Raw genomic sequence first — 26217 nt, 5'->3', positions numbered from 1 at the left:
TGTTCTTGTGTTCGGCAACCAAGTGTTCCTTTTCTGTGTCATTCACTTTTCCCTCAACATAACCCTCCTCCCAGTTTCTAAGGTCGAATGTTCAAGTTCTTTGGGCAGTGACTCAGCAGCTGAAGCGTTGCCTGATGAGGAGGGGACAAAAGCCCCATGTTAACCATTGGAAAAGGTTGTCCCTTGCTATGCAAAACTCCTATCAAAACTTTTTTTTTTGTGGGCGGGGGGACATCCCAATATTTCGGGAAGAGAAGTTTGAACTAAAATACTCCTGGCGTGCGTCATACTGGATTCTGGCAAATGTAGTAAGATGAGGGTCTATAACCTAAAATCAGCAGGCCTGAAACCCAGTGAGCAAGACTTTGGCTCGATGAAACTGTGAGCAGGAAAGAGTCTTGGTTAAAGAGAAATAGTACGGGTGAGGTCAAGTATAAAGAACGCCACAGAGTGCCAGGCACAGACCGTAAAACACATCCCAGAGGGGTTATATCAGAACACTTCCTTAAGAATCATCTTGGTACCACCGACTCCCCACAAATAACATACCGGTACATACCCACCCAGGTCCAGAACTAGGTCTGAATTGATAGCATGAAGGATAGTAATGGATACCTCCCTTGGGTTAGGTAAGGGGCGATAACTAGCTAACACAGGGTGACAACCTGGTACGTCATAAGAAAATAAGAACGACCATAATGGGTCAGACCAAAGGTCCATATAGCCCAGGGTCCTGTCTGCCAACAGTGGCCAGCACCAGATGCCCCAGAGGGAGGGAACGCGACAGGTAATCCTCACGTAATCCCTCCTCTGTCACCCATTTCTGGACAAACAGAGGCGAGGAGTGATGAGTAACTTTTTTGTACTTGTGTAGAAAAGTGCACCCCAAAAAGTGGTCATCGACTGACTTTGGGGGGGGGGCAGTAGACTCCAGAGTGGTTAGTTGGGTGTTAGTCCATCGTCACTGCATACATAGGTGTAGTGACTCAGCTGCAAGTCTGTTCGCTGACAACTATTATTGTACGTTGCTTGGCAATAAACCAGGCCAGAAGCTTTGGATCCTTATCTGATTTGTAGTCTCTGGGGGCCCTCTCAGAGTCTGTTGTGTTGATTTATTCACATGGTTAACGCATTAGATCGGGGAGCGCGCACACACATGCAGTTGAAAGTTTATCATCATTGACGGAACAGAAGACCCAACAGGAACCTATAGGCATGGCTGACTGATGAGAGCAAGTTAAGATGTCTAGTACAGAGGCTCAGCATTGAAACTCACTAACACATTTGTAAGTGTAGGGGGCTCTGAGGACGGTTACTGTCAGTTCCTTAATTCCCACCAGCAAAGGGATGAGAAAGTTTCATGGAGGGTAGAGAGGCTGCTTCACAGACTGGTCCAACCAGGAGCAGTGACCGCCAAGAAGATCGATCAGACTAGACTGGCTCAGTTTACTCGAGAATCTCAATATCAGAACACAATTCTAGTCCATTTCTGATTCAGAGAAAGACGTAGTTCCCAGTTGACAAAAGAGGTCAGAGAGGAGGAGAGGCAGGCTGCCAATGAGTGTTGGGAATCCCAGCTGCTGGAATCAGCTAGCACAGCATTCCTCTGCATGTCCGGTCTACTGATGGGCAGCACGTGCCAGGATCTTGCCCAACAAGTGTAGATCCTGAAAGCTGCAAAGCACAATATAAGAACTAGGGGCCACCAAATTAAATTAATGGGCAGCAGGTTTGAAACAAATAAAAGGAAATTCTTCATACAGTGCATAGTTAATCTGTGGAACTCCTTGCCTGAGGAGGCTGTGAAGGCTAGGACTGTAACAGGGTTTAAAAGAGAACTAAATACATTCATGGAGGTTAAGTTCATAAATGGCTATTAGCCAGGAGGGGTAAGGAATGGTGTTCCTGGCCTCTGTTTGTCAGAGGGTGGAGATGGATGGCAAGAGAGAGATCGCTTGATCATTACCTGTTTGATTCACTCCTTCTGGGGCACCAGGCATTGGCCACTGACAGCAGACAGGGTACTGGGCTGGATAGACCTTTGGTCTGACCCAGTATGGCCATTCTTATGTTCTTATTGACAGAGCTGAGACTTCCCAACATACAGAACCCCTGGCTGTGGCGATGCAGAAGTCAGCATTCAGAGACACCATCCCACAGGGCAACTCCTCGTTCCACGAGGAGTAACAGTAGTTAGGATTAGAGAGCCTAATTCGAACTACCTACTCCGTGCCACGTGTAGCTGCGGGCACGGAGTCCGCACTAACGGGGATTTAAAAATGGCGGCGCCCGGCAAGATGCAAATGAAGCCTGGGATATTTAAATCCCGGGCTTCATTTGCAACTCCGGTTGCCTACATTAACCACCCTAGTTCGAACTAGGGTGGCAGTGTAGACATACCCTAATTTACTTGCTTCTGGCGACAGAGGCACGTAGTCTAGACATACCCTGAGAGTCCTTGGCCTGCGTGGCCTTGGCTTGGATGAACACCCCTACCCAGGCTATGTCTTAGTGCACCTGTAGTGCCCAGAGGACATTGCTGGAGTAAGAGAAGAGGTGGACACAGCTGCCTTAATACATGTCATCCCTTAAGGAAGCTCTCATGTGTCTGAGTTGATAGGGACCCGGTCCAGTCTCTGCAAAATGCTCATAATTACTGGAGATGACGGGCAAATACCTACCCCCCCCCCCCCCATGAGCCATATGGTTTGTCTAAGCTACCAATGGGAGCACTGAGGTACTTGGATATGACCCCCTGAGTAGAGCCTGCAGAGATGGAGTAAGACATGCTTGTCCTGAGAACCCGGATAGCAATGGAGGACTGGCCATGACAGAGCAGCCGGCGGGAGGAGAGCTCCCCGAAGACGTGATCGTCCTCCCGGAACCATTGGGCACCTTGACTGTGGAGTACTCAGTGACTAGCACTCTGCAGTACACTAAGGGCTGAGGGGTGGCTCTCGGTGTTTAGAGCAACACCCCCGAAATTAACCATGGTTATGTCATCAGGATGTGTTTCAAAGTATATTATACAAGGTACTCATGGAATAGATAGGGTTGATTCTCCCCCATTCTCGCTGGCCACAGGGAGTGTGCCTTGGGGGCAAATGTCTGGGTGGGGCTAGCTCTGGAGTTGGAAACTGAGGCAGCAGCAGGTGATGCCACAAAGGAGCAGACACCAAGCTCAGGTTGGGAAGGGTGGGTGGAGTTCAAGTTTTCACAGGGGGTGTGTCTAGACTACATGCCTCCTTTGACGGAGGCATGTAGATTAGCCAGATCGGAAGAGGGAAATGAAGCCGCGATTAAAATAATCGCGGCTTCATTTACATTTAAATGGCTGCCCCGATCTGCCGATCAGCTGTTTGTCGGCAGATCGGGGCAGTCTGGACGCGATGCGCCGACAAAGAAGCCTTTCTTCATCGGCACAGGTATGCCTCGTGAAACCAGGTTTACCTGTGCCGATGAAGAAAGGCTTCTTTGTGGGCGCGTCGCGTCCAGACTGCCCCGATCTGCCGACAAACAGCTGATCGGCAGAGCGGGGCAGCCATTTAAATTTAAATGAAGCCGCGATTATTTTAATCGCGGCTTCATTTCCCTCTTCCGATCTGGCTAATCTACATGCCTCCGTCGAAGGAGGCATGTAGTCTAGACACACCCAGGGTCCTCCCTCTGCCCTTTGGGTGCCCCCAGCAGCCTGTGTGTCCCGGGTGCCTGCTGAACAGCAAGAGAAGGGTGGGGGAGAGGGGTGGGGTCTATTCCTCCTAACCCCTCTTGCCAGGGCTCTAGATCCCTCCTGCACCTCCTCCCAGTATATACTTTCAGTATATACTTAAAAAACAATAAATGGTCTGGTAGCACTTTATAGACTAACAAAACATGCAGATGGAGAAGTGGGCTGTGCCCACGGAAGCTCATGATCCCATCGACATGTTTTGTTAGTCTACAAAGTGATACCAGACCATTTGTTGTTTTTTAAGTTTTTCCTGTGCCAGACTAACTCGACTATCTCCTGAAGCTTCTGAACAATATTTACTGACCGTGGAAAGGACAATCAAAAGCTGTTGTCACCAACCTGTCGATCGAGATCGACTGGTCAATCCTGGGGGCTCAAGCAGTCAATCGCGAGGCTTTTGGGCCCCCCCCCTTGCTGCCCTCCACCCCCAAGATGAATGCTGAGCTGATGCTATCTCCAGGGACAACAGAGGTAGCGCAGGCTTCCAGCAGGGGCGGGGGGAGTTCTGCAGCTGCAGGCCAAGTCCTGGAAGTGCATGGGCTGCTCTTCCTTTCCCCCCGCCCCAACAGCCAGCACGGTCCCTAAAACGCTGGTCCGTTGCGCGCTGGGGACTTTGTTCCCCTGCTGCCCTCTTCCGCACGGGGGAGGGGGTGGGGATCTGGGACTGCACCGGCTCCGGCTGCTCGGGCGGTTTGCACTGCCATGGGGAGCGGAGGAGCAAGGCGCGCGCTGCGCTGCCTGAGGAGTTAGTGCTGGTGCTGTCCAGGACTCCCCCTCTTCTCCCCTGCCCCTCACAGGAAGGCAGCGGAGGAGCAAAGTCTCCAGCATGCTGGCTCCAGCTGGCTCATTCCGGGACTCTCCCTTCCGCCGTTCCCACCCCACACAGGAAGGCATCAGGCGCATGATGGACCAGTATTTCAGGTACCGCCCTGCTGTTCTGGGGACGGGGGAGCAGCCTGGGCATTTCCTGGGCCTTGGTGAGCAGCTGCGGGATCCCCAGGTACCGGTCCCAGTCCCCTCTCCCTGCTCAGACCCACAAGTACCCTGCCCCAGCACCCACTAGCAACCTGTCCCTTGCCCCACCCTGCCCCAGCACCCATTGGCACCCTGCCCCAGCACCCTGTCCCCTGCCCCAGCCCCCTGCCCTGGCATCCCCTGGTACCCTGTCCCCTGCCCCAGCACCCACAAGCACCTTGTCTCCTGCCCCAGCAACCATTGGCACCCTGCCCTGGCACCCACTGGCATCCAGTGACACCCTATCCCCTGCTCCAGGACCCTGCCCTGGCATCCACTGACACCCTGTCCCCTGCCCCAGGCTCCTGCCCTGGAACCCCCTGGTACTCTGTCCCCTGCCCCAGCACCCACAAGCACCTTGTCTCCTGCCCCAGCAACCATTGGCACCCTTCCCCGGCACCCACTGGCACCCAGTGGCACCCTATCCCCTGCTCCAGGCCCCTGCCCTGGCCCCCACTTGCACCCTGTCCGCTGTCCCAGGCCCCTGCCCTGGTACCCACTGGCACTCTGTCCCCTGCCCCAGGCCCCTGCCCTGGCACCCACTGACACTCTGTCCCCGCCCCCACCAGCACAGTTAGGGCTGCATTAGTGAGGCTAGAAGGGTTGGGAGGGGCTGTGTTTTCGTATCTCACTTGTGTGGCCCTGACTGACTTTTCTGTGGGTCAGTGACCCCTGATTCAAAACAGGTTCCCTGCCCCTCTCATAAATAAAGACCATGCTGAAATCTTTTGTGTTGGACAGTATATTTTATTTCAAAATGAAGCCTGGCCAACAAGACCCCCACTAGGGCCAAGCCCTCATCTGGGCACATCTGGTATGTAGACATGAGTGAACAATGTTAGGCTTGCAAAAAGTGCACACCTAAATTTGGGCTTGCATTAGCAGGAATGGTGTAAAGGAGACACGAGAAGTCATATTGCCTCTGCTTTGCTCTCCTGTGCAGATTCAGCCTCAGGGGGAGTATTGTGTCCAGTTCTGGGCCCCGCTTTTCAGAAAAGACGTGAACCCGCTGGAGAGAGTCCAGAGAAGAGGAGCAAAAAACGTTTAAAGTTCTAGAAACCTGGATCCTTGAGGGCCTGTTGAAAATACTGGGTTTGTTCAGTTTGGAAAAAAGCAGAACATGACAGAGGTTTTAAAACCACTAAAAGGATGTTACAACAAGGAGGGAGAGGCTGTTTCTATTTCTCTCTGGAATGGGCCCAGCATAAGGGGACCTAAAGTGAAAGGACCGTGTGGAAGAATCCACAGCACCAGTAACGATTAAAAGTAATCAACACAACCGTCCAGCCCAGACAAGCTGAGCCTGGCTTGGCCGTTGGCTGCAGATGAAGGCCGTATCAGCCTTGCCAGCTGCAGAGTGTTAGTAGCTTCTGTATCGCTGCCCTGAACTAGCACAGCTTGTGGATGACAGTGCTCAGGGTCAGTCCAGAGAGGAGAATTTGTTCAGTCTCATTCCAGGGCACAAGCCTCCCCCCCCAGAAACTCTGTACAGAGCAATGCCCCCCAAGAGCCAGAGGGACAGGCATAGGGGATCCAAGCCCCTGCAGCCGGGGCAGGGCTGGAAAGTCTGGCTCAGCCTGGTACATTCGATTCCAATTCCCCCTGGGAGATACAGGGAGGGAATGAACCGAGAGGAACAGAACAAACCCAGCACCAACACCAATCCGATCCCTGTCCTGCTGTAGGGAAGGTGCTGCCCAGTATGATGATAGATCTGGATGAGGATCCCTGATTCCTGACCCCTTAGTGACAGCCCCACGGGCCTGCGGAAAGTGTTGTGTCTCCTGTCAGTCTTCTGGCTCCAGATCTCCCTGTGTCCGGTCTGTCCTGCATGCCTGGGCGTTCACACGGGACCAGACCCCAGCAAGAAGCCTCATTCTCCCTGGTGCCTGTCCTTCCCTAATCAGCATAGTTCTGAAATACTCACAAACGCACCGAGCAGCCAATTCCTCCCTGACCCAGCCCAGAGCCCAGGACTTCTCCTCTGCCTGGGGGAGGCCCCTTAATTGCTGTTTACTCCTACAGCTGGGTAAGGAGCCCAGAAGCCCAGACAGGCGGGTCTCCTGCCTCTTTACAACCCCCCCCCCCCCCAGGGTCTGAGCAAAGCCCCCTGGGACTGCAAACATCTCAGTGATAAGCAGTGCCCGCGCCTGTGTCAGTTCTCAGCCTAGGCTGCTGCTGGTGATGGAGTGAGAGATGCGGGACGCGGCTGCCTGAAGGGGATTCCCAGAGAAGACACTTCGGTCTCCGCATTCCCAGGTATCCATCCATTGCTGAGGGGCACCCCTCTCCACAAACCCAGCGCTACGCGGGCGCGACGGCCCAGGCAGGGAATGCGGGGTCCTTCCTGCTCTTCATTAGCTATTAACATCCCGGAGGCCCTGCCACAGGGGTGAGTCTGCACAAAATGTCCCTCTTTTCTGTGCACCCTGCCTGCCCCAGCGGGTGCCCCCCAGCCCTGAGACTGGCTGCATGGCCGTGGTACAGGGCGTCCTTCCGGGAGAGAGGATTAGCAGATGTAACATACAAGGTGGAATTCCAAGGCCCTGGCCCAGGGTTTGTTCAAGCCTCAGAATTTCCCCTTAATCCTATTTTGTGGGACAGTAAATATAAAGACCTTTCTGCTTCATTTACTGGTAGATTCGCCAGGCTTACGGGAGCATGGACTGTTACGCAGAATGAACGGCCCCTGAGAGGTCAAGAAGTCCAGTACCCTCAACGCAGGGAGGACAAAGAGCCATGTAGAGCATCCCTAACGGTGTTCGTCCAACCTGCTCTTTAAACGCTCCCATGATGGAAATTCCACCACCTCTGTAGGCTGTTTACTCCAATACTTCCCTGTCCGGACAGTTAAGTCGTTTTTCCTAATGTCCAACCTCGACCTCCCTTGCTGCTGTTTAAGCCCGTTGCTTATTTGTCTATTTTCTGGGATTAAGGGGAATAATTTTGACCCACACCTCCTCCCTTTCCCCCTGCCTGTCTTCCTGAGCCAGCGGCACCCGCTCTTCCAATATTCCATTCACCTGTTTATCAGTGGCATAGTCCCACCACATCTCTGTGATGCCAGGTCTCTCTTGGACCTGCTGTATAATACAGAGCAGTAAATTTCACCCTGCTGCCCCAGGAGCGAGTCCCTGTACTTGTCTGTCACTCAGGCCCAATGCACTCTAGGACTTGACACTGTAGAATTAGAGAGCCATGAGGTCAGACCCCTGCCAAGGTATGGGATGTCTTTTGTTGTAATTTTGACTAGGCAGCCGGCCGGCTGGCCAGCATCCGAAACCTTCTTTTCCATCGTCCTCTTGTTCCTCCAGCTAGGCAGTTGTCCCAGAAATTGCATTTTAATCTGCTCTGCTAGAGTTCAAACCCGCTGTCTCCTTCCCCGGCCTCTGTGGCAAGAGAAAACAGCGTTTCCCCACCCCTTTTGCATCAGGTGTTGAAGTATTTGAAGTCCCCCAAGTCCTGCCTTAATCTCTGGTTTTCAAACTGAACACACCCAGTCCGTTAGCTGTCCCGTGTATCTGGCATTGCAGCCTTTGAACACTTTGTGGCTGGCCTCGGTAGCTTTACCATTTCCCCCCAGACCTCCTGTACTGCAGTGACCACGCTGGACCCAGTTCCCTGGCACGGGGCTGACAGGAGCTGAGGAGAGTGGTCCTCTTGCCTGTCGTGGCTGGCCCGCTGAGCCGCCAACAATACGCTGCATTTTCCTTTTTAGAAACAGCAGTAAAAGAAAAAATTCACCCCCGGGAGATACAGCTCTGTCAGCCTAACGGCAGCGTAAACAGCATGCAGTCCGCACATTCTTCTCTTGAGCTCGCTCCAAACTCTCAGGCAGCACCCCATTTTTACTAGTTGCCATAAATGAATGCACTCCTTTAAGTCTCTTAGGGTATGTCTACACTAGCTCGTTAATTTGAGCTAGGTAGGCAAATGAGGCGACCGGAGTTGGATAATGTTGCATGTTTGTATTAAAGCATTTTGTTTGCCTGGGCTCAGCTCACCAAACGCTCCAGGTCAATCAACGTACCTGCCCTGGCCCCCTCATGACACCACTCAGCCAGTCTCCGGGGCATTCACAAATTGCATCTTTTTTATGTCCAGATTATTGAGGAAAATATTGAACAGCACCAGGCCTAGGACTGATCCCTGCAGAACCCCACTAAAAACCACCCCATTCTCTGACAATTGCCCAGGGACAGCAGCTTTCTGAGACCGCTCACTTAGCCTGTTTTCCGTCCACTTTGCCTGTGCTCTGCTGAAACTGCACAGTGTTCATCTATAAGTCAGTATTTCTCCACAGGCTAGTGAAAGCCTCACAGATATTGATGTTTATTGAGTCTGCATGGTTCCCTTAATCAACCAAATGTGTCCTGTCATTAGAGGACTTTACAAGACCTGCAAAAGCGGCGAGGAGTCCTGTGGCACCTTATAGACTAACTGAAGTGTAGGAGCATAAGCTTTCGTGGGCAAAGACCCACTTCGTCAGATGCATGGAGTGGAAATTTCCAGAGGCAGGTATAAATATGCAGGCCAGAATCAGGCTGGAGATGACCAGGTGGATCCAACCAGGGAGGATGAGGCCCACTTCTAGTAGCTGATCTCGAGGTGTGAATTCCAAGAGAGGAGAAGCTGCTTTTGTAGTTAGCAAGCCATTCACAGTCTTTGTTTAATCCAGAGTTGATTGTGTCAAACTTGAAGATGAACTGTAGCTCAGCAGTTTCTCTTTGTAGTCTGGTCCTGAAGTTTTTTGCTGTAGGATGGCTCCCTTTAGATCTGCAATTGTGTGTCCAGGGAGATTGAAGTGTTCCCCTACAGGTTTTTGTATATTGCCATTCCTAATATCAGATTTGTGTCCATTGATTCTTTTACGTAGGAACTGTCCAGTTTGGCCGATGTATATAGCAGATTACTAATGATGCGTTGGAGAGGTTTTAGCTGGGGACTGTAGGTGATGGCCAGTGGTGTTCTGTTGGTTTCTTTCTTGGGCTGGTCCCGTAGCAGGAGGCTTCTGGGTACATGTCTGGCTCTGTCAAACTGTCTCCTCACTTCCTCGTGTGGGTATCGGAGTTTACAGAATGCTTGTTGAAGATCTTGTAGGTGTAGGTCTCTGTCTGAGGGGTTGGAGCATATGCAGTTGTACCTCAGTGCTTGGCTGTAAACAATGGATCGTGTAGTGTGTCCGGGATGGAAGCTGGAGGCATGTAGGTAAGCATAGCGGTCGGTAGGCTTTCGGTATAGGGTGGTATTGATGTGACCATCACTTATTTGCACCGTGTCACAGTGCAAATAAGTGACATAAGCCTACCGACCACTATGCTTACCTGCATGCCTCCAGCTTCCATACCTGCCTCTGGAAATTTCCACTACATGCATGTGACAAAGTGGGTCTTTGCCCACGAAAGCTTATGCTCCAGCTCTTCAGTTAGTCTATAAGGTGCCACAGGACTCCTCGCCACTTTTGCAGATTCAGACTAACACGGCTAGCTCTCTGATACTTTACAAGACCTGTTTTCCATTAACCCTGCCCTTCACTGATATTAATTATACCTGCCTCATTAAATAAAAAGACTCTTCAGCTTCCAGAGGATCAGCCACAAACCCAGGCTAATATAGAACTTAGAATATTAACAAAAATTATGCTGCAACAATCCCTTAAGAAACAAAAATGTAAACTTTTTTTTATAAGAAAGAAAGAAAGAAAGAAAGAAAGAAAGAAAGAAAGAAAGAAAGAAAGAAAGAAAGAAAGAAAGAAAGAAAGAAAGAAAGAAAGAAAGAAAGAAAGAAAGAAAGAAAGAAACTGTTGAAGGCTGTAGAAGGGAAGCCTCTGGAGCAGCTGGGATGGGTTGGGAGACCTTTGTTGAGTGCTTCAGTTCTGAGCAAGGATCCTCCTGAGAGGAGAAGTAGGATAAAGGGGAAAAGAAGGGATTTCTGTGGCTCTTCCTAAATTCTCAGCCATATGGAGGGAATCCCATTGTTCTCACTGTGGAAAAGCATTTCCTAGCATGGAGTGTGTTATCATTTGGGCAAGTCACCTAGAATTTCAGGGCTGGAAGAGACCTCAGAAGTCATCGAGTCCTGCGCCCTGCCCAAAGCAGGACCCGCTTCAATTAAACTATCCCAGCCAGGGCTTTGTCAAGCCGGGACTTAAAAACCTCTAGGGATGGAGATTCCACCCCCTCCCTAGGCAAACCATCCCCGTGCTTCCCCACCCTCCTAATGAAATAGTTTTTCCTAATATCCAACCTAGACCTCTCCCACTACCAATTGAGACCATTGCTCCTCGTTCTGTCACTTGTCACCACTAAGAACAGCTTCACTCCAGCCTCTTTGGAACCTCCTTTCTGGAAGTTACAGGCTGCTCTCAAATCCCCCCTCACTCTTCTCTTCTGCAGATAAAGTAATCCCTCAGCCTCTCCTCGTACGTCATGAGTCCCAAACCCCTCATTGTTATCTGCCCACGCATGAGTCACTTCTTTGCAGGTGGATCCCATGTCCCACATTGAAGATGGAAGGTGGGCAACAAAGTCCATTCAGTGTAATTTTGAGCCTCCTGTGGTTCATTGTCCATCAACAGGAAATACAGACACACGGCTCATGCCCAGGTCTCCAACTAAAGACCCAGGCAGGCACACAAATAGCATAACCAGAGCCTGTGAATCATCTGCTTTTTACAGGCCTCTCACGTGGCATGTTTTGTACAAAACTTGTTGCAAACACATCACACTACATGCCACACTTGGCATGTTCGAAATTCCAGGTCATGCCATCACATGGGGACCAGAACACTGTCTGTGCTTTGGGCAAGGATTTCCATGGAGCAGCCATCAGTGATCACTAGATCTATCCCTGAGGGGTGTCCTATTTGAGAGGTTCCCCTTACATAGGTCTTCTCACAGATTCTATCCACATTCTCTTATGTAGAGCAGGCAGGAGAATGGGGAACTCCAAAGAGCACAGAGTCTCTGCTCTGGGGGTCCTTACTGGGTAGCAATGAGGGATAACCAGGATCCACACTCCTCCCCTTGAGCGCACATTAAGCTATCCCACAAAATGAGGTTTCCCCACTATTGACACGTCAAATATAGAACGGCTCTTAGTGGGGCCAAAGACTCGTGGTTCATTTCTCTGAACAGTGGAAATGTCTTTTCTGTGTGTGTGTGTGTGTGTTTGAAGAGCAGGCAACTAGCTGCAGCCATGAAAACAGCCACATTGTGTCTCTTGTTAACATTGTCTCTCCATCCAGCTGTTGGAACTGCGACCATCACTCAAGAGCCAGGACATATAAAGGAAATCAGGGGAACGTACAGTAGATGTAAGAGACACCGTTCTGCCACCAAGTGGAACACGTTCTCATCCATGACATATTCCTCTACCTTACTCCATGTCCTATTTCAACTCAACCGACTTCACCAACCCCTCCACCTTCATCCTGCTGGGCATTCCTGGCCTGGAGATGGTCCACGTCTGGATCTCCATCCCCTACTCTGTCATCTACACCATAGCCATCTTGGGCAACTTCACCATCCTGTTCATTGTGAAGAAAGAGCCGAGCCTCCATGAGCCCATGTACTATTTCCTCTGCATGCTGGGTGCTAGCGACCTGGTCTTGTCTACGTCCATTCTGCCCAAAATGCTGAGCATCTTCTGGTTCAATTCCAGGGAGATCGATTTCAGTGCCTGCCTCACCCAGGTGTATTTCATTCACTGCTTTGCACTGATGGAGTCTGGGATATTGGCAGCCATGGCTTATGATCGCTATGTGGCCATCTGCCATCCCCTCAGACATTCCACCATTCTGACAAACTCAGTGGTGGCCAAGATTGGCCTGGCCGTGCTGCTGAGCAAAGGCATATTCGTATTGCCCTACCCCTTCCTACTGAGGCAATGGCCATATTGCAGAACCAACATCATCCCTCAGCCTTATTGTGTACAAATGGCCGTGGTGAAGCTGGCCTGCACCGACAGCCGTGTTAATAGTTACTACGGCCTCTTTGTGGTGTTCTGTGTGATGGGTCTGGATGGGATTTTCATTTTACTCTCCTACGTGCAGATCCTCAGGGCCATCTTCATCCTCCCTACAAAGGACGCCCGACTGAAAACGTTTTTAACCTGTGGCACACATCTCTGCGCCATTATAATCTTTTACATCCCAAGTGCCGTCTCCAACATCATGTCTCGTTTCACACTGAATTTTCCCCAACATGTCCATGTTCTCCTTGGCAACATGCACTTCCTGCTGCCTACCATGCTAAACCCCATCATCTACGGGGTGAAGACCAAACAAATACGGGGCCGGCTGCTCGGGCTGTTTACTCATAAATAGTGTAAAGTTTTCTCCTGGGGCTCTGGCTGTCACACCAAGTTTTGTGCAGCTCTGGCTGTTGCCCTGGTGCTGGGCTTCGTTCCTTTAATCATTTATTTTGGTGTCTAACCGATATTACATCCTTTCCAGACCTTGCTGTGCTGCGTCAGGTTGACAAATTGTAGAGTCATAGGGCTGCCACCTGTTGAATTGCTGACAGCTGGAACCCAAGACCCTGTCTCTTCTCTGCCTGTTTCCCCAGGGGCTGTGTCCTGTCCCACCTCTTTCCCCAAACACCCCTCTGCCTCTACTTCACCTAGTCTGCTGTGTGCCAGGTTCTGTCTCCACCATCCTCTAAGCGTTGTCCCTGTTTTTAATAACCTCTGCCTGCCATCACTCACTGGATCTTCTCCACCTCTATCCGGCTGCAGCTGGGCCCCCTCTGCTCTGAGGCTGAGATGGTAGCAGTGTTTCCACTAACATTTTTCATCCTTAGGTGGTATGAAATTTCTTTTGGATGCCTTGAAATTTCTTATTTGGAGCATGAATATTGAGGTAGCGTGTAGATGAGCACCACAAGTAAAAACAAACCCACCCTACAAATTTATTTTAAACAGTCCATGAGTGTGGAAGTAAATATATTAAAACAAAGAATAGTGAACAAGGAGCACTGCTTACGATGTTTATTTAATATGAAATCAAATGAAAAGAAAATAATGCTACCCTGGGAGTACACATATCCTCATCCTTTCTAACAACTCAACTTAGAAAACAAACCAAAATGCATCTGATCCACATGTAGTACAGTTTTAAGATGATAAACAAATCTATGAGTCAACTAGAAATAGTCATGCTGTCTTTGTAAAACTGGTACAATATTTACTGACACTGGAAAGGTGAGTCAAAGGGATTCAAGCAGGCTAATACAATTTCTCTGGGGAATGTTTAGGATCCATGCTATACAAGAACAAGTGAAACAGAGACATATACAAACAGATAAATGTTCTGTTATTAACTTTAATCTTGTGTGTATCACCAACTCAAGAGTAGAAGCCACAGAGCAAATTCACAGATGGCTTTAGGGGTTATAGACAGAGCCACGTTTCAAGGAGCTTGGTAATAATGTTTCATCCAACAGCTAATATCAGACCTTCTACTTGTTACTACTGAATTTTATGAGGCAGAACTGTATCAGATTGCAAAAATCTGGCCTTACTGTTCATAATACGCCATGTATTAATTAGTAACATAGGATTTTTTAAGAAATCATTGAGATCAAAGTTTTAGATAGCTGCAACTTTCCAAAAAAATTGTTAAAGAATCTTTCTCCTTCCTTAAGCCATTAATTTCTATATTGATACCAGTGATAGAAATGTAGCCGTGTTAGTCTGGGGTAGCTGAAGAAAATGCAGGACAATGTAGCACTTTAAAGACTAACAAGATGGTTTATTAGATGATGAGCTTTCGTGGGCCAGACCCACTTCCTCAGATCAAATAGTGGAAGAAAATAGTCACAACCATATATACCAAAGGATACAATTAAAAAAAATGAACACATATGAAAAGGACAAATCACATTTCAGAACAGGAGGGGGATGCAGAGGGTGGGGGGGAGGAAGGAAGGTAAGTGTCTGTGAATTGACGATATTAGAGGTGGGCAGAGTGGGATGTTTGTGTGTTAATGGTATTAGAGGTGATAATTGGGAAAGCTATCTTGGTAATGTGTAAGATAGTTCAAGTGTTTGTTCAATCCTCTTTGGAGAGGGTCGAATTTTAACATGAATGACAGTTCAGAGGATTCCCTTTCAAGTGCAGATGTAAAAGGTCTTTGTAGCAGAATGCAGGTGATTAGATCATTGAGAGAGTGTCCTTTCTGGTTAAAATGGCAAGAAACTGTTTTTTCTTTGTGATCTTGTCTGATATCTGTTTTGTGGGCATTAATCCTTTGGCGAAGTGTCTGAGATGTTTGTCCAATGTACATAGCAGACGGACACTTTCGGCACATGATAGCATAAATTATATTTCTGGATGCGCAGGAATCTGTGTTCTTGATCTTATAATTCACTTGGTTAGGTCCAAGAATGGTATCAGCAGAATAAATATGTGGACAAAGCTGGCAACGGGGTTTGTTGCAAGGGAAGGTACCAGGGTTGGTATTAGTGTGGTATGTCCTGTGGTGGTTGGTAAGAATCATCTTGAGGTTAGGTGGTTGTCTATAGGAGACTATGGGTCTGTCTCCCAGAGCCTCTTTGAGTATGGTATCCTGTTCCAGTATAGGCTGTAGTTTATTGATAATGTGTTGGACAGGTTTAAGTTGGGGGTTGTAGGTGATGACAAGTGGTGTTCTATTGTTGGTTTTCTTGGGTCTGTCTTGTAGTAGATGGTTTCTAGGTATTTGTTTGGCTCTTTCAATTTGCTTTTTTATTTCTTTGGGTGGGTAGTTGAGGTTTATAAATGCTTGGTAGAGATCCTGAAGCTTCTGGTCTCTGTCAGTGGGATTAGAGCAGATGCGGTTGTATCGAAGGGCTTGGCTATAGACGATGGATTGTGTGGTGTGTTTTGGAAAAAACAGTTTCTTGCCATTTTAACCAGAAAGGACACTCTCTCAATGACTTAACCACCTGCATTCTGCTACAAAGACCTTTTACATCTGCACTTGAAAGGGAATCCTCTGAACTGTCATTCATGTTAAAATTCGACACTCTCCAAAGAGGATTGAACAAACACTTGAACTATCTTACACATTACCAAGATAGCTTTCCCAATTATCACCTCTAATACCATTAACTCACAAACATCCCACTCTCCCCACCTCTAATATCGTCAATTCACAGACACTTACCTTCCTTCCTCCCCCCCACCCTCTGCATCCCCCTCCTGTTCTGAAATGTGATTTGTCCTTTTCATATGTGTTCATTTTTTTTAATTGTATCCTTTGGTATATATGGTTGTGACTATTTTCTTTCACTGTTTGATCTGAGGAAGTGGGTCTGGCCCACGAAAACTCATCATCTAATAAACCATCTTGTTAGTCTTTAAAGTGCTACATTGTCCTGCATTTTGCTTATATTGATACCAGGCACCCAGAAAAAGGTGGCCTTTTCCTATGTCATTTGGCCTATATCAGCTCACCATGGGTGTGTCTAGACTACAGAGTTTTGTCGACAAAAGTGGACTTTTGTCGACAAAACTATACCTGCGTCTACACTACCGCTGAGTTCTGTCGACATAACGTCGACAGAACTCAGCAGTTTTGTCGACGCTGGTAAACGTCATTTTATGAGGCATAACGCATTCTGTCGACAGAGTTTCTGTCGACAGAAGGTGTTATTTCATGTAAACTGTCCTTTGCGTCTACACTACCATGTCGACAAAGCAGCTTGCTTTGTCGACAGAACTCAATGTAGTCTAGACGCTCTTTGTCGACAGAAGCCTGTAGTCTAGACGTACCCTATGATGCCATTTGGGTTGGTTCTCCAGTTGGCTCATGAACCAAACCGCGAGCTCCCATCATTCCAATGCAACTGAATACATTGACAATAATTTCATCTTGCCAGCCTGTTCTGGGTCCTGGGGGATGCAGCCTGGAGAGTGAACTTAGCTTGTATCTTTAATCCTTCCTCTGGAGAGGGCTTGAAAAAAACTCTATTTTTTCTTAATAGCTGGTCTTGCAGACTTAGGCACACAGAGAACCTCCTGCATTCTGGGACACAGGAAACAGATCAGTGTCTTAAAAACGTGATTTTTATTTTTTTTTGAAACAACCATGCTGGGTGAAACATTACTTGATTGCTAGGTGTTACAGAGCGACTGAACAAAGTAAGATTCAAACAAAGAGAATTGCTTCTGTTTGGTACGTTGGGGTATGTCTACACGACAGCACTAATTCGAACTAACTTAATTCGAATTAGTTAATTCGAACTAAGCTAATTCGAACTAGTACATCTAGAACTAAAAACTAGTTTGAATTACCATTTTGCTAATTCGAACTAGCATGTCCACACTGTGTGGACCCTGAAGTGAGGTTAAGGCTGGCCGGAAGCAGTGCCGGCAGGGCATCAGATTAGGACTTAGAGCGTGGAGCTGCAGTCTCAGGCTAGCTGAGGTCTGTGCTTAAAGGGACCCGACCCCCACCCCGGACAGACAGTTCTCAGGGGTTCCCTGCTTGCAAAGCAGTCCTGGCTTGGAGTGCCCTGAGTGCCCACACGCGGAACATCACACCACTCGGCCATTAGCCCGGCTGCACTTGCCACAGGCTGCCATCCAGGGGTGGGTCAATCGGGGGGCTGCAGGAGAGCTTCCACCCCGAGGAGCCGCAGACCCACCCCAGTCCTCCCCAGTAGGGGCTCGTACCCCATTCCTCCCTCACCACCTTCCACTAACCCCTCCCTAGCCCCCCTTCCTGATGTACAAAATAAAGGACTCGTGTGTTCAAAAGTAGAAACTCTCTTTATTGAACAAAACTTGGGGAGACTGGGAAAAGGAGGTGGGAGAGGAGAAGAGAGGGGGTGGGAGAGGGGAGGGCAAGTAAAATGATCAGGGGTTTGGAACAGGTTCCATATGAAGAGAGGCTAAAGAGACTGGGACTTTTCAGCTTAGAAAAGAGGAGACTGATGGGGGATATGATAGAGGTCTATAAAAGCATGAGTGGTGTGGAGAGGGTGCATAAAGAAAAGTTCTTCATTAGTTCCCATAATAGAAGGACTAGAGGACACCAAAGGAAATGAATGGGTAGCAGGCTTCAAACTAATAACAGAAAGTTCTTCTTCACAAAGCAAATAGTCAACCTGTGGAACTCCTTGCCGCAGGAGGCTGTGAAGGCTAGAACTATATCAGAGTTTAAAGAGAAGTGAGATAAAGTCATGGAGGTTGGGTCCATGGAGTGGTATTAGCCAGGGGGTAGAAATGGTGTCCCTGGCCTTTGTTTGTGGAAGGCTGGAGATGGCTGGCACGAGACAAAAGGCTTGGTCATTGTCTTTGGTCCATCCCCTCCAGAGTACCTAGTGTTGGCCGCTGTCGGCAGACAGGCTAAAGGGCTAGATGGACCTTTGGTCTGACCCAGTACGGCCATTCTTATATTCTTATGTTCTAAGCTCAGGGCTCAGGGTCGGGGGTCTCACTGGACCACCCTGATTTTCATGCAAACCTGCTCCTGGGTGGCCAGGCTGGCAGCTATCCTGCCCTAGATGGCCACTTTCCTATGCCTAGTGCGGAGGTCGTGGATGAGGTCCACGATGTCCGCATTAGACCAGGCGGGCACCCGCCTCTTCCGGCTATGGGCAGGCTCCTGGCAGCCGGCAGCCTGGTCCTGGGAAGAGGCGGAGGGCTGGGTGGCAGCGGGTGGCTGGTTCGTGCCGTGCCAGGTGCAGGGTCTGCTGGCTGGGTGCTGGCAGGCTTGTACCTGGCACAGGCACCGTAGCCAGCCCGTGGCCCTTTAAGGGCTCCAGGGCTGGGAGGGGGGCCGAAGAGTTTCCCTGGTGGTGCCCAGAGTGGCCACCAGGGAAAGCTGGGGAGGGCTAGCCTCCAGCTAGTTTGAATTAAGTGGCTATACAGCCCTTAATTCGAACTACTTAATTCGAACTAGGCTTAGTCCTCGTGGAATGAGGTTTACCTAGTTCGAATTAAGCGCTCCGCTAGTTCGAATTAAGTTCGAACTAGCGGTTTGCCTGTGTAGCGCCTATCAAAGTTAATTCGAACTAACGGCTATTAGTTCGAATTAACTTTGTAGTGTAGACATACCCTTACAGTGTAAGGGGAGACAGAGAAATCAAACAATCCCTTAAATAAGAGCAACGAGAATGATGAAAGGTCTAGAGAACATGACCTATGAGGGAAGGCTGAAGGAATTGGGTTTGTTTAGTTTAGAAAGAGAAGATTGAGGGGGGACATAATAGCAGTTTTCAGGTATCTAAAAGGGTGTCATATGGAGGAGGGAGAAAACTTGGTCATCTTGGCCTCTGAGGATAGAACAAGAAGCAATGGGCTTAAACTGCAGCAAGGGAGGTTTAGGTTGGACACTAGGAACAAGTTCTTAACTGTCAGGGTGGTCAAACACTGGAATAAATTGCCCAGGGAGGTTGTGGAATCCCCATCTCTGGAGATATTTAAGAGCAGGTTAGATAAATGTCTATCAGGGATGATCTAGACAGTGCTGGGTCCTGCCATGAGGACAGGGGATTGGACTCGATGACTCTCGAGGTTCCTTCCAGTCCTAGTATTCGATCATTCTATGATAAGGAAATAGCCTGATTGCATCTGACTAAACATTCGCTGATCTACTCACATATCTGTTATTCCAAGGTTTAGTTCTTCCCTAGGCATGGATGTAGCTGGAAACATTGAGTCCTGGTTTAATTTAAGTCTCCCAGGCGTTCTTCTGGTCACACAAGAGTGGAACAGGAAGGGTGTTTTCAATTTGAAAGCTCACACTCTGTTTCCATCGGCTTTCCTGGTTTCCTTCCAACTCATTTCTTGCTTTCTTGCAATTTTGAGTATCACTGATTATGTTTTTAACCATCACAGGCAAGATAATTAGTGTTGGGATTCAACAGTTAACCACTATGAAAAGACTTTAGTTTAATGAATGGCTAGAATGTTCAGAAAAGGGTATTAGCCTTCCCATTCATCGCCGTTCTTTTAACCTTCTTTGAATGTGAGAAACCTGGAAATGCAGATTTTATCATATTGATTCCTAGAAGCTGCTGTTTACCATCCACCAGGGTTATCAGTCGACTGGAAAGACAATCATATGGGCTGAGTGCTTCATCGTGCAGCTCTAAACATACAGTACAGAAAGTCGTATTAAACATTTTTCATTACCTGCATCATTATGAAGAGCGTTACCATCTAGAAAAAAAGAGCATTAGCACTCTGTGGATTTCCTGTTTTTAATAATCTTAAAATTGTCTCCTCATTTTCCTAATCCCTGCTAGCAATGGATTTGTCGCTGATGCCTTTTGCTTCCCTTATCAACTTTCTGTATTGCATAGTGTCTCTTCTGTCAGCTCCTAAATATTTCCCTTGTCTTAGAGGCCCTGATGGATGATCTATTCCAGTCAGTGGAGAAAGGGCAAACAACTATGCACACTCTTGAAAGCCATGTGTTCCCAGCTGTGTGCCGGGCCAGCCACAGCTCAATTGCCTGCTCCCACTAGCCGCAATCGAGTCACCCAAAGACACTTCTGACAGCCAGGCCAGGGCTGTGCATTGCAGCTGCCTCACACCCAGCCAGCAGGCCATTCACAGTGTGTTATTCCCCCACCTCCTTGCTTATCCCCATGTCTGTCCTTAAAGGGATCTGTAAGCTCTTTGGGACAGGGGCTGTTTCTACTTCTCTTTTCAAAGGGCCCAGCACAAGAGGCCCTCAACTCAAAAGGAGGCTCCGGAGGCTCCCACAATCCAAATACTGCTCATAAGTAATAAACACAATAGTCCAACCATGTCAGGGTCTGGCTCCACCCAGCCGCTTCTCTGCCTTTGGCTGCCGTTGAGGATCAAACACTCTCACCAGCTACAGACGGTTAGTAATTGGAATACAGGTGGAGATACAGGGCCCCTGTTCCTTTCAGAGAGGAGAATTTGTTCAATCTCATTCCCGCGCTCACTTCACCAGGGGCTCCGAACCAGAGAAATACCCCCGATTAGCCAGAGGGGCAGGCAGAGTCCACCTTAGGGTATCCAAGTGCCCTCCAGCCAGGGCAGGGCTGGAAAGTCTGACACAGCCTAGAACATCCGATTCCAGTTCCCCCTGGGAGACACGGGGAGGGAATGGACTGAGAGGCAGAGAACAAACCCAGCGCCAACACCAATCCGCTCCCTGGCCTGCCTGTAGGGAAGTTACTGCCCTGTATGATGATAGTTCTGGATGAGGATCCTTGATCCCTAATCCTGTAGTGACAGCCCCATGGGCCTGCGGAAAGTGTTGTGTCTCCTGTCAGTCTTCTGGCTCCAGATCTGTCAGTCTCCAGTCTGTCCAGCACCCCTGGGCGTTCACACGGGGCCAGACCCCAGCAAGAAGCCTCATTCTCCCTGGTGCCTGTCCTTCCCTAATCAGCATAGTTCTGAAATACTCACAAACGCACCGAGCAGCCAATTCCTCCCTGACCCAGCCCAGAGCCCAGGACTTCTCCTCTGCCTGGGGGAGGCCCCTTAATTGCTGTTTACTCCTACAGCTGGGTAAGGAGCCCAGAAGCCCAGACAGGCGGGTCTCCTGCCTCTTTACAACCCCCCCCCCCCCCAGGGTCTGAGCAAAGCCCCCTGGGACTGCAAACATCTCAGTGATAAGCAGTGCCCGCGCCTGTGTCAGCTCTCAGCATAGGCTGCTGCTGGTGATGGACTGAGAGATGCGGGACGCGGCTGCCTGAAGGGGATTCCCAGAGAAGACACTTCGGTCTCCGCATTCCCAGGTATCCATCCATTGCTGAGGGGCACCCCTCTCCACAAACCCAGTGCTACGGGGGCACGACGGCCTAGGCAGGAAATGCGGGGTCCTTCCTGCTCTGCATTAGCTATTAACATCCCGGAGGCCCTGCCACAGGGGTGAGTCTGCACAAAATGTCCCTCTTTTCTGTGCACCCTGCCTGCCCCAGTTGGTGCCCCCCCGCCCTGAGGCTGGCTGCATGGCTGTGGTACAGGGCGTCCTTCCGGGAGAGAGGATTAGCAGATGTAACATACAAGGTGGAATTCCAAGGCCCTGGCCCAGTTTGCTCAGGCCTCAGATTTTCCCCTTATTCCTATTTTGTGGTACAGTAAATATAAAGACCTTTCTGCTTCATTTACTGGTAGATTCGCCAGGCCTATGGGAGTATGGACTGTTACGCAGAATGAAGAGCCCCTGAGAGGTCAAGAAGTCAACGCAGGGAGGACAAAGAACCATGTAGAGCATCCCTAATGGTGTTTGTCCAACCTGTTCTTTAAATGCTCCCATGATGGAAATTCCACCACCTCCCGAGGCTGTTTACTCCAATACTTCCCTGTCCGGACAGTTAAGACGTTTTTCCTAATGTCCAACCTTGACCTCCCTTGCTGCTATTTAAGCCCGTTGCTTATTTTTCTATCTTCTGGGATTAAGGGGAATGATTTTTACCCTAACCTAATTTAAACTCGATTATTTTTCTATCCTCAGAGAATAATTTTCACCCTCCTCCATATAACAACAAACTGTTCTCCTCTCCCCTCTTAGATTACCTTTTTCCAGACTGAACAAACCCAGTTCTCTCATTTGTCCCTCATGGGTCATGTTTTCTAGATCTTTAAACATTTTTGTTGATCTGCTCTGGATTCTCTCCAGTGTGTTCACGTCTTTTCTGAAATGTGGTGCCTAGAACTGGAGGTAATACCTCAACTGAGGCTGAATCAACACAGAGCAGAGCAGAGGAAATATGACTTCTTGTGTCTCATTTGCACCATTCCTGCTAATGCATCCCAAAATTATGAGTGGGGTTTTTTTTCGCAACAGCATAACAATGTTCACCCATATTTTGCTTGTGGGCCATTGTAAATCCAACATCCCTTTCTGCAATTCTCCTGACTATGGGGTTTCTTCCTGAGGGGATTACTTCCAATTCATTCTTAGTGAATTTCTTCCTATTTTCCTCAGACTCGTTCTCTAGTTTGTCCAGATCTTTGAAAGTTATAGCCCTATCCTCCCAAGCATTTGAACCCCTCCCCGCTTGGTGTCGTCTGCCAACTTTCACTTTTTTTTAGATAGACAGGTGCAATATTTCCCTTTTTGAGTCTTCTGAAATCTCTCCCTTCTCCCATGATATTTCTAAAATAACAGCCAGTGTCTCCGATCCCCTTCTAACTTTCCAAAACTTGTTGGAAAACCTATTCCCATCTGTGTTATTTTCCCAATGTGTGTCTGGATAGTTCCAGTCTCCCATGAGCACCCTGTCCTATGCTTTGGATGGTTTTGTGAGTTGGTTGAAGAAAGTCTCCTCCTCTTCTTCCAGGTCGGGTGGTCTGTGTAGATCTTTCCTTTGAGTTCATTCTTACTTTTTGTTTTATCCCTTTTTATTCTTAGCCAGAGTCTTTCAATAAGCTGGTCTCCTGTTTCCATCTTAAGTTCAGACCAAGTGTGTATTTCTATTCATATATAAGGCCACACCTCTTCCCTTTCCCCCTGCCTGTCGTTTGTGAGCCAGCTGCACCCACTCTTTCAATATTCTATTCACCTGTATTATCAACGTCATAGACCCACCAAGTCTCTGTGATGCCAGGTCGCCCACTTGGACCTGCTGTATAATCCAGGGCATGACATCTCACCCTGCTGCCCCTGGAACGAGTCCATGCACTCATGCCCGATTCATTCCAGGACTTTACACTGTAGAAAGGTCCCAGTATTCTACGATTCTATGAAATAGAGAACCATGAGATCAGAAGGAAGGAAACAGACTGCTTGTCTGACTCCTGCCAAGATACGGGATGGCTGTGTCTAGACTGGCAAGTTTTTCCGGAAAATCAGCCGCTTTTCCGGAAAAACTTGCCAGCTGTCTATACTGGCCGCTTGAATTTCCGGAAAAGCACTGACGATCTCATGTAAGATCATCAGTGATTTTCCGGAAATACTATGCTGCTCCCGTTTGGGCAAAAGTCTTTTTCCGAAAGACTTTTGCGCAAAAGGGCCAGTGTAGACAGCACAGTAGTGTTTTCCGTAAAAAAGCCCCGATCACGAAAATGGCAATCGGGGCTTTTTTGTGGAAAAGCGCATCTAGATTGGCCACGGACGCTTTTCCACAAAAAGTGCTTTTCCAGAAAAGCGTCCTGCAATCTAGACGCACTTTTCCGAAAATGCTTTTAACAGAAAACGTTTCCATTAAAAGCGTTTTCAGAAAATCATGCCGGTGTAGACGTAGCCAATGTGTTTGGCTGAAACTTTCACAAGGCAGCCAGATGTCCTGCCTCTTTTGGAAAACTTTGAGTGAAGGAGTGTCCACAACCTTCTGTTCCATCGTCCTCTTATTCTTCCAGCTAGGAAGTTCTCTCAGAAATTGCATTTTAATCTGCTCTGTTAGACTCCTTTCCTGGCCTCTGTGGCCAGAGAAAACAACATTTCCCTACCTCTTTCGGGTCAGCTTTTGAAGTATTTGAAGCCCCCTACATCCTGCCTTAATCTCTGCTTTTCAAACTGAGCCACCTGGCTCAGCTGTCCCATGTATGTGGCATTCCAGCCTTTGAACACTTTGTCACTGGCCTCAGCAGCTTTACCATCACCCCACAGACCTTCTGTGCAGAGGTGACCAACACTGGACCCAGTCCCCAGCATTGGGCTGGCCAGAGCTGAGGAGAGTGGTCCTCACGCCTATCATGGCTGGCATGCTACACCTCCAAAATAGGCTGTGTTTGCCTTGTTAGAAACAGCAATAAAAGAAAAAAATCCACACTCCAGAGATGCAGCTCTGTCAGCCTAAGCGCAGGGTAAACAGTATGGCTGTGTCTAGACTGGCCAGTTTTTCTGGAAAATCAGCCGCTTTTCTGGAAAAACTTGCCAGCTGTCTACACTGGCCGCTTGAATTTCCGCAAGAGCACTGACGATCTCATGTAAGAAATCAGTGCTTCTTGCGGAAATACTATGCTGCTCCTGTTCGAGCAAAAGTCCCTTTTGCACAAAACTGTTGTGCAAAAGGGCCAGTGTAGACAGCTTAGATTTGTTTTGCGCAAAAAAGCCCCGATGGCGAAAATGGCGATCGGGGCTTTTTTGTGCAAAAGTGTGTCTAGATTGGCATGGACACTTTTCCGCAAAAAGTGGTTTTGCGGAAAAGCGTCTGTGCCAATCTAGATGCTCTTTTCCACAAATGCTTTTAACAGAAAACTTTTCTGTTAAAAGCCTTTGCGGAAAATCATGCCCGTCTAGACGTAGCCTATGAGATCAGCAAATTCTTCAGTTGAGCTCAGCACCCTGCTTTGAATGTAAACAGGGTCCACAGTAAAGAATTTTGGCAGCTGCTGCATTTTAAATGTGGACAGGCCCTCCAGCATATCCAGTCTGGAGTTGGAGACATGTGGAATTGGAGAAGCTGCCACTTCCCTTTGCTGTGTATTTCAATGGTTAACCATGTCCAGTGCTAAAGAAATGGCCCAAATTTCCAACACGAGTTTGTCAGGTTTTACCTTCCACCCACTGGGTTTGTTCTGCCTTTTGCTGCTTGCGTGAAGAGCCCATTTTTAGTATTTAAGATAAATAAATGCAGCTCTTTCAGTATCTTCGTGTCCAGATTTTACTCCAGGATCCAGTCATTTTGGTGGCTCTTGTCTGCAGCCTCTCCAGTTTCTCAACGTCCATTTTGAAGTGGAGTCCCAAAGGTCGGCCAATGCTAAACCTATCCCACTTTTAATTCCCCACTCTCCTGGCTTTGCTGACAAGGATCCCATTGGCCCATTCTGCCTCTGCATCACACGAGGAGTTGGGTCACCACAGTGACCTCAAAATCCCATTCAGGGTGCCTGCGTTCCATAATAGACTGGTCTGGTCTGTGGTTTGTCCTGCATTCCCTCTTCGGAGTGGATAATTTTGAATGCTTGTATTAAAGCATTTTGCTTGCCTGGGCTCAGCTCATCAAATGCTCCAGGGCAACCACTGTGCCTGCCCTGGCCTCCTCATTGCACCACTCGGCCAGTCTTATTGAGGAAAATATTGAACAGCACCCGGCCAAGCACTGATCCCTGCAGAACCCCACTGGAAACTGCCCCATTCCCTGATAATCTATAATCTTACTAAAATTTATGCTACAAGAAACCCTGGAGGCTACGTCTAAACTACACCCCTCTGTCGGCAGAGGGATGTAGATTAGGCACTTTGAAAGTGCAAATGAAGTGGGGATTTAAATATCCCGCACTTCATTTGCATAATCCCATCATGATGCTATTTCGAGCAAGCGTCATTTCGAAACTGAAACCGCAGTTTAGCCGCGGTTCTGCCTACAGTGCGGTGATTTTTCGACAGATCCTGTACTCCTCGTTTTTTGAGTTAAAATTGTTGAAGGCATGTAGAAGGGAAGTTTCTGGAGCAGCTGGGATGGATTGGGAGACCTTTGTTCAGTGCATCAGTTCATAGCAAAGATCCTCCTGAGGTGAGAATTAGGATAGAGGGAAAACAGAGGGATTTCCAAAGCCCTTTCTGTACTCTCAGCCATGTGGAGGGAATTCCATTGTTCTCACTGTGGAAAAA

The 26217-nt window shown here is 48.5% G+C and overlaps 1 protein-coding gene across 1 annotated transcript; it reads left to right on the top strand.

The window, feature by feature from the left end:
- Positions 1 to 12128: 12128 nt before the first annotated feature.
- Positions 12129 to 13070, top strand: LOC102449900 (olfactory receptor 52K2-like). Its single transcript, XM_006114198.4, has one exon. The coding sequence runs from the start codon at positions 12129 to 12131 to the stop codon at positions 13068 to 13070; it is 942 nt and encodes a 313-aa protein (XP_006114260.3).
- The last annotated feature ends 13147 nt before the right edge of the window (positions 13071 to 26217 follow it).

Source organism: Pelodiscus sinensis, chromosome 1 (genome assembly GCF_052426305.1).
Source record: "Pelodiscus sinensis isolate ZL-2025 chromosome 1, ASM5242630v1, whole genome shotgun sequence".
NCBI lineage: Eukaryota > Metazoa > Chordata > Testudines > Trionychidae > Pelodiscus > Pelodiscus sinensis.
This window is presented reverse-complemented; position numbering and strand designations above follow the sequence as displayed.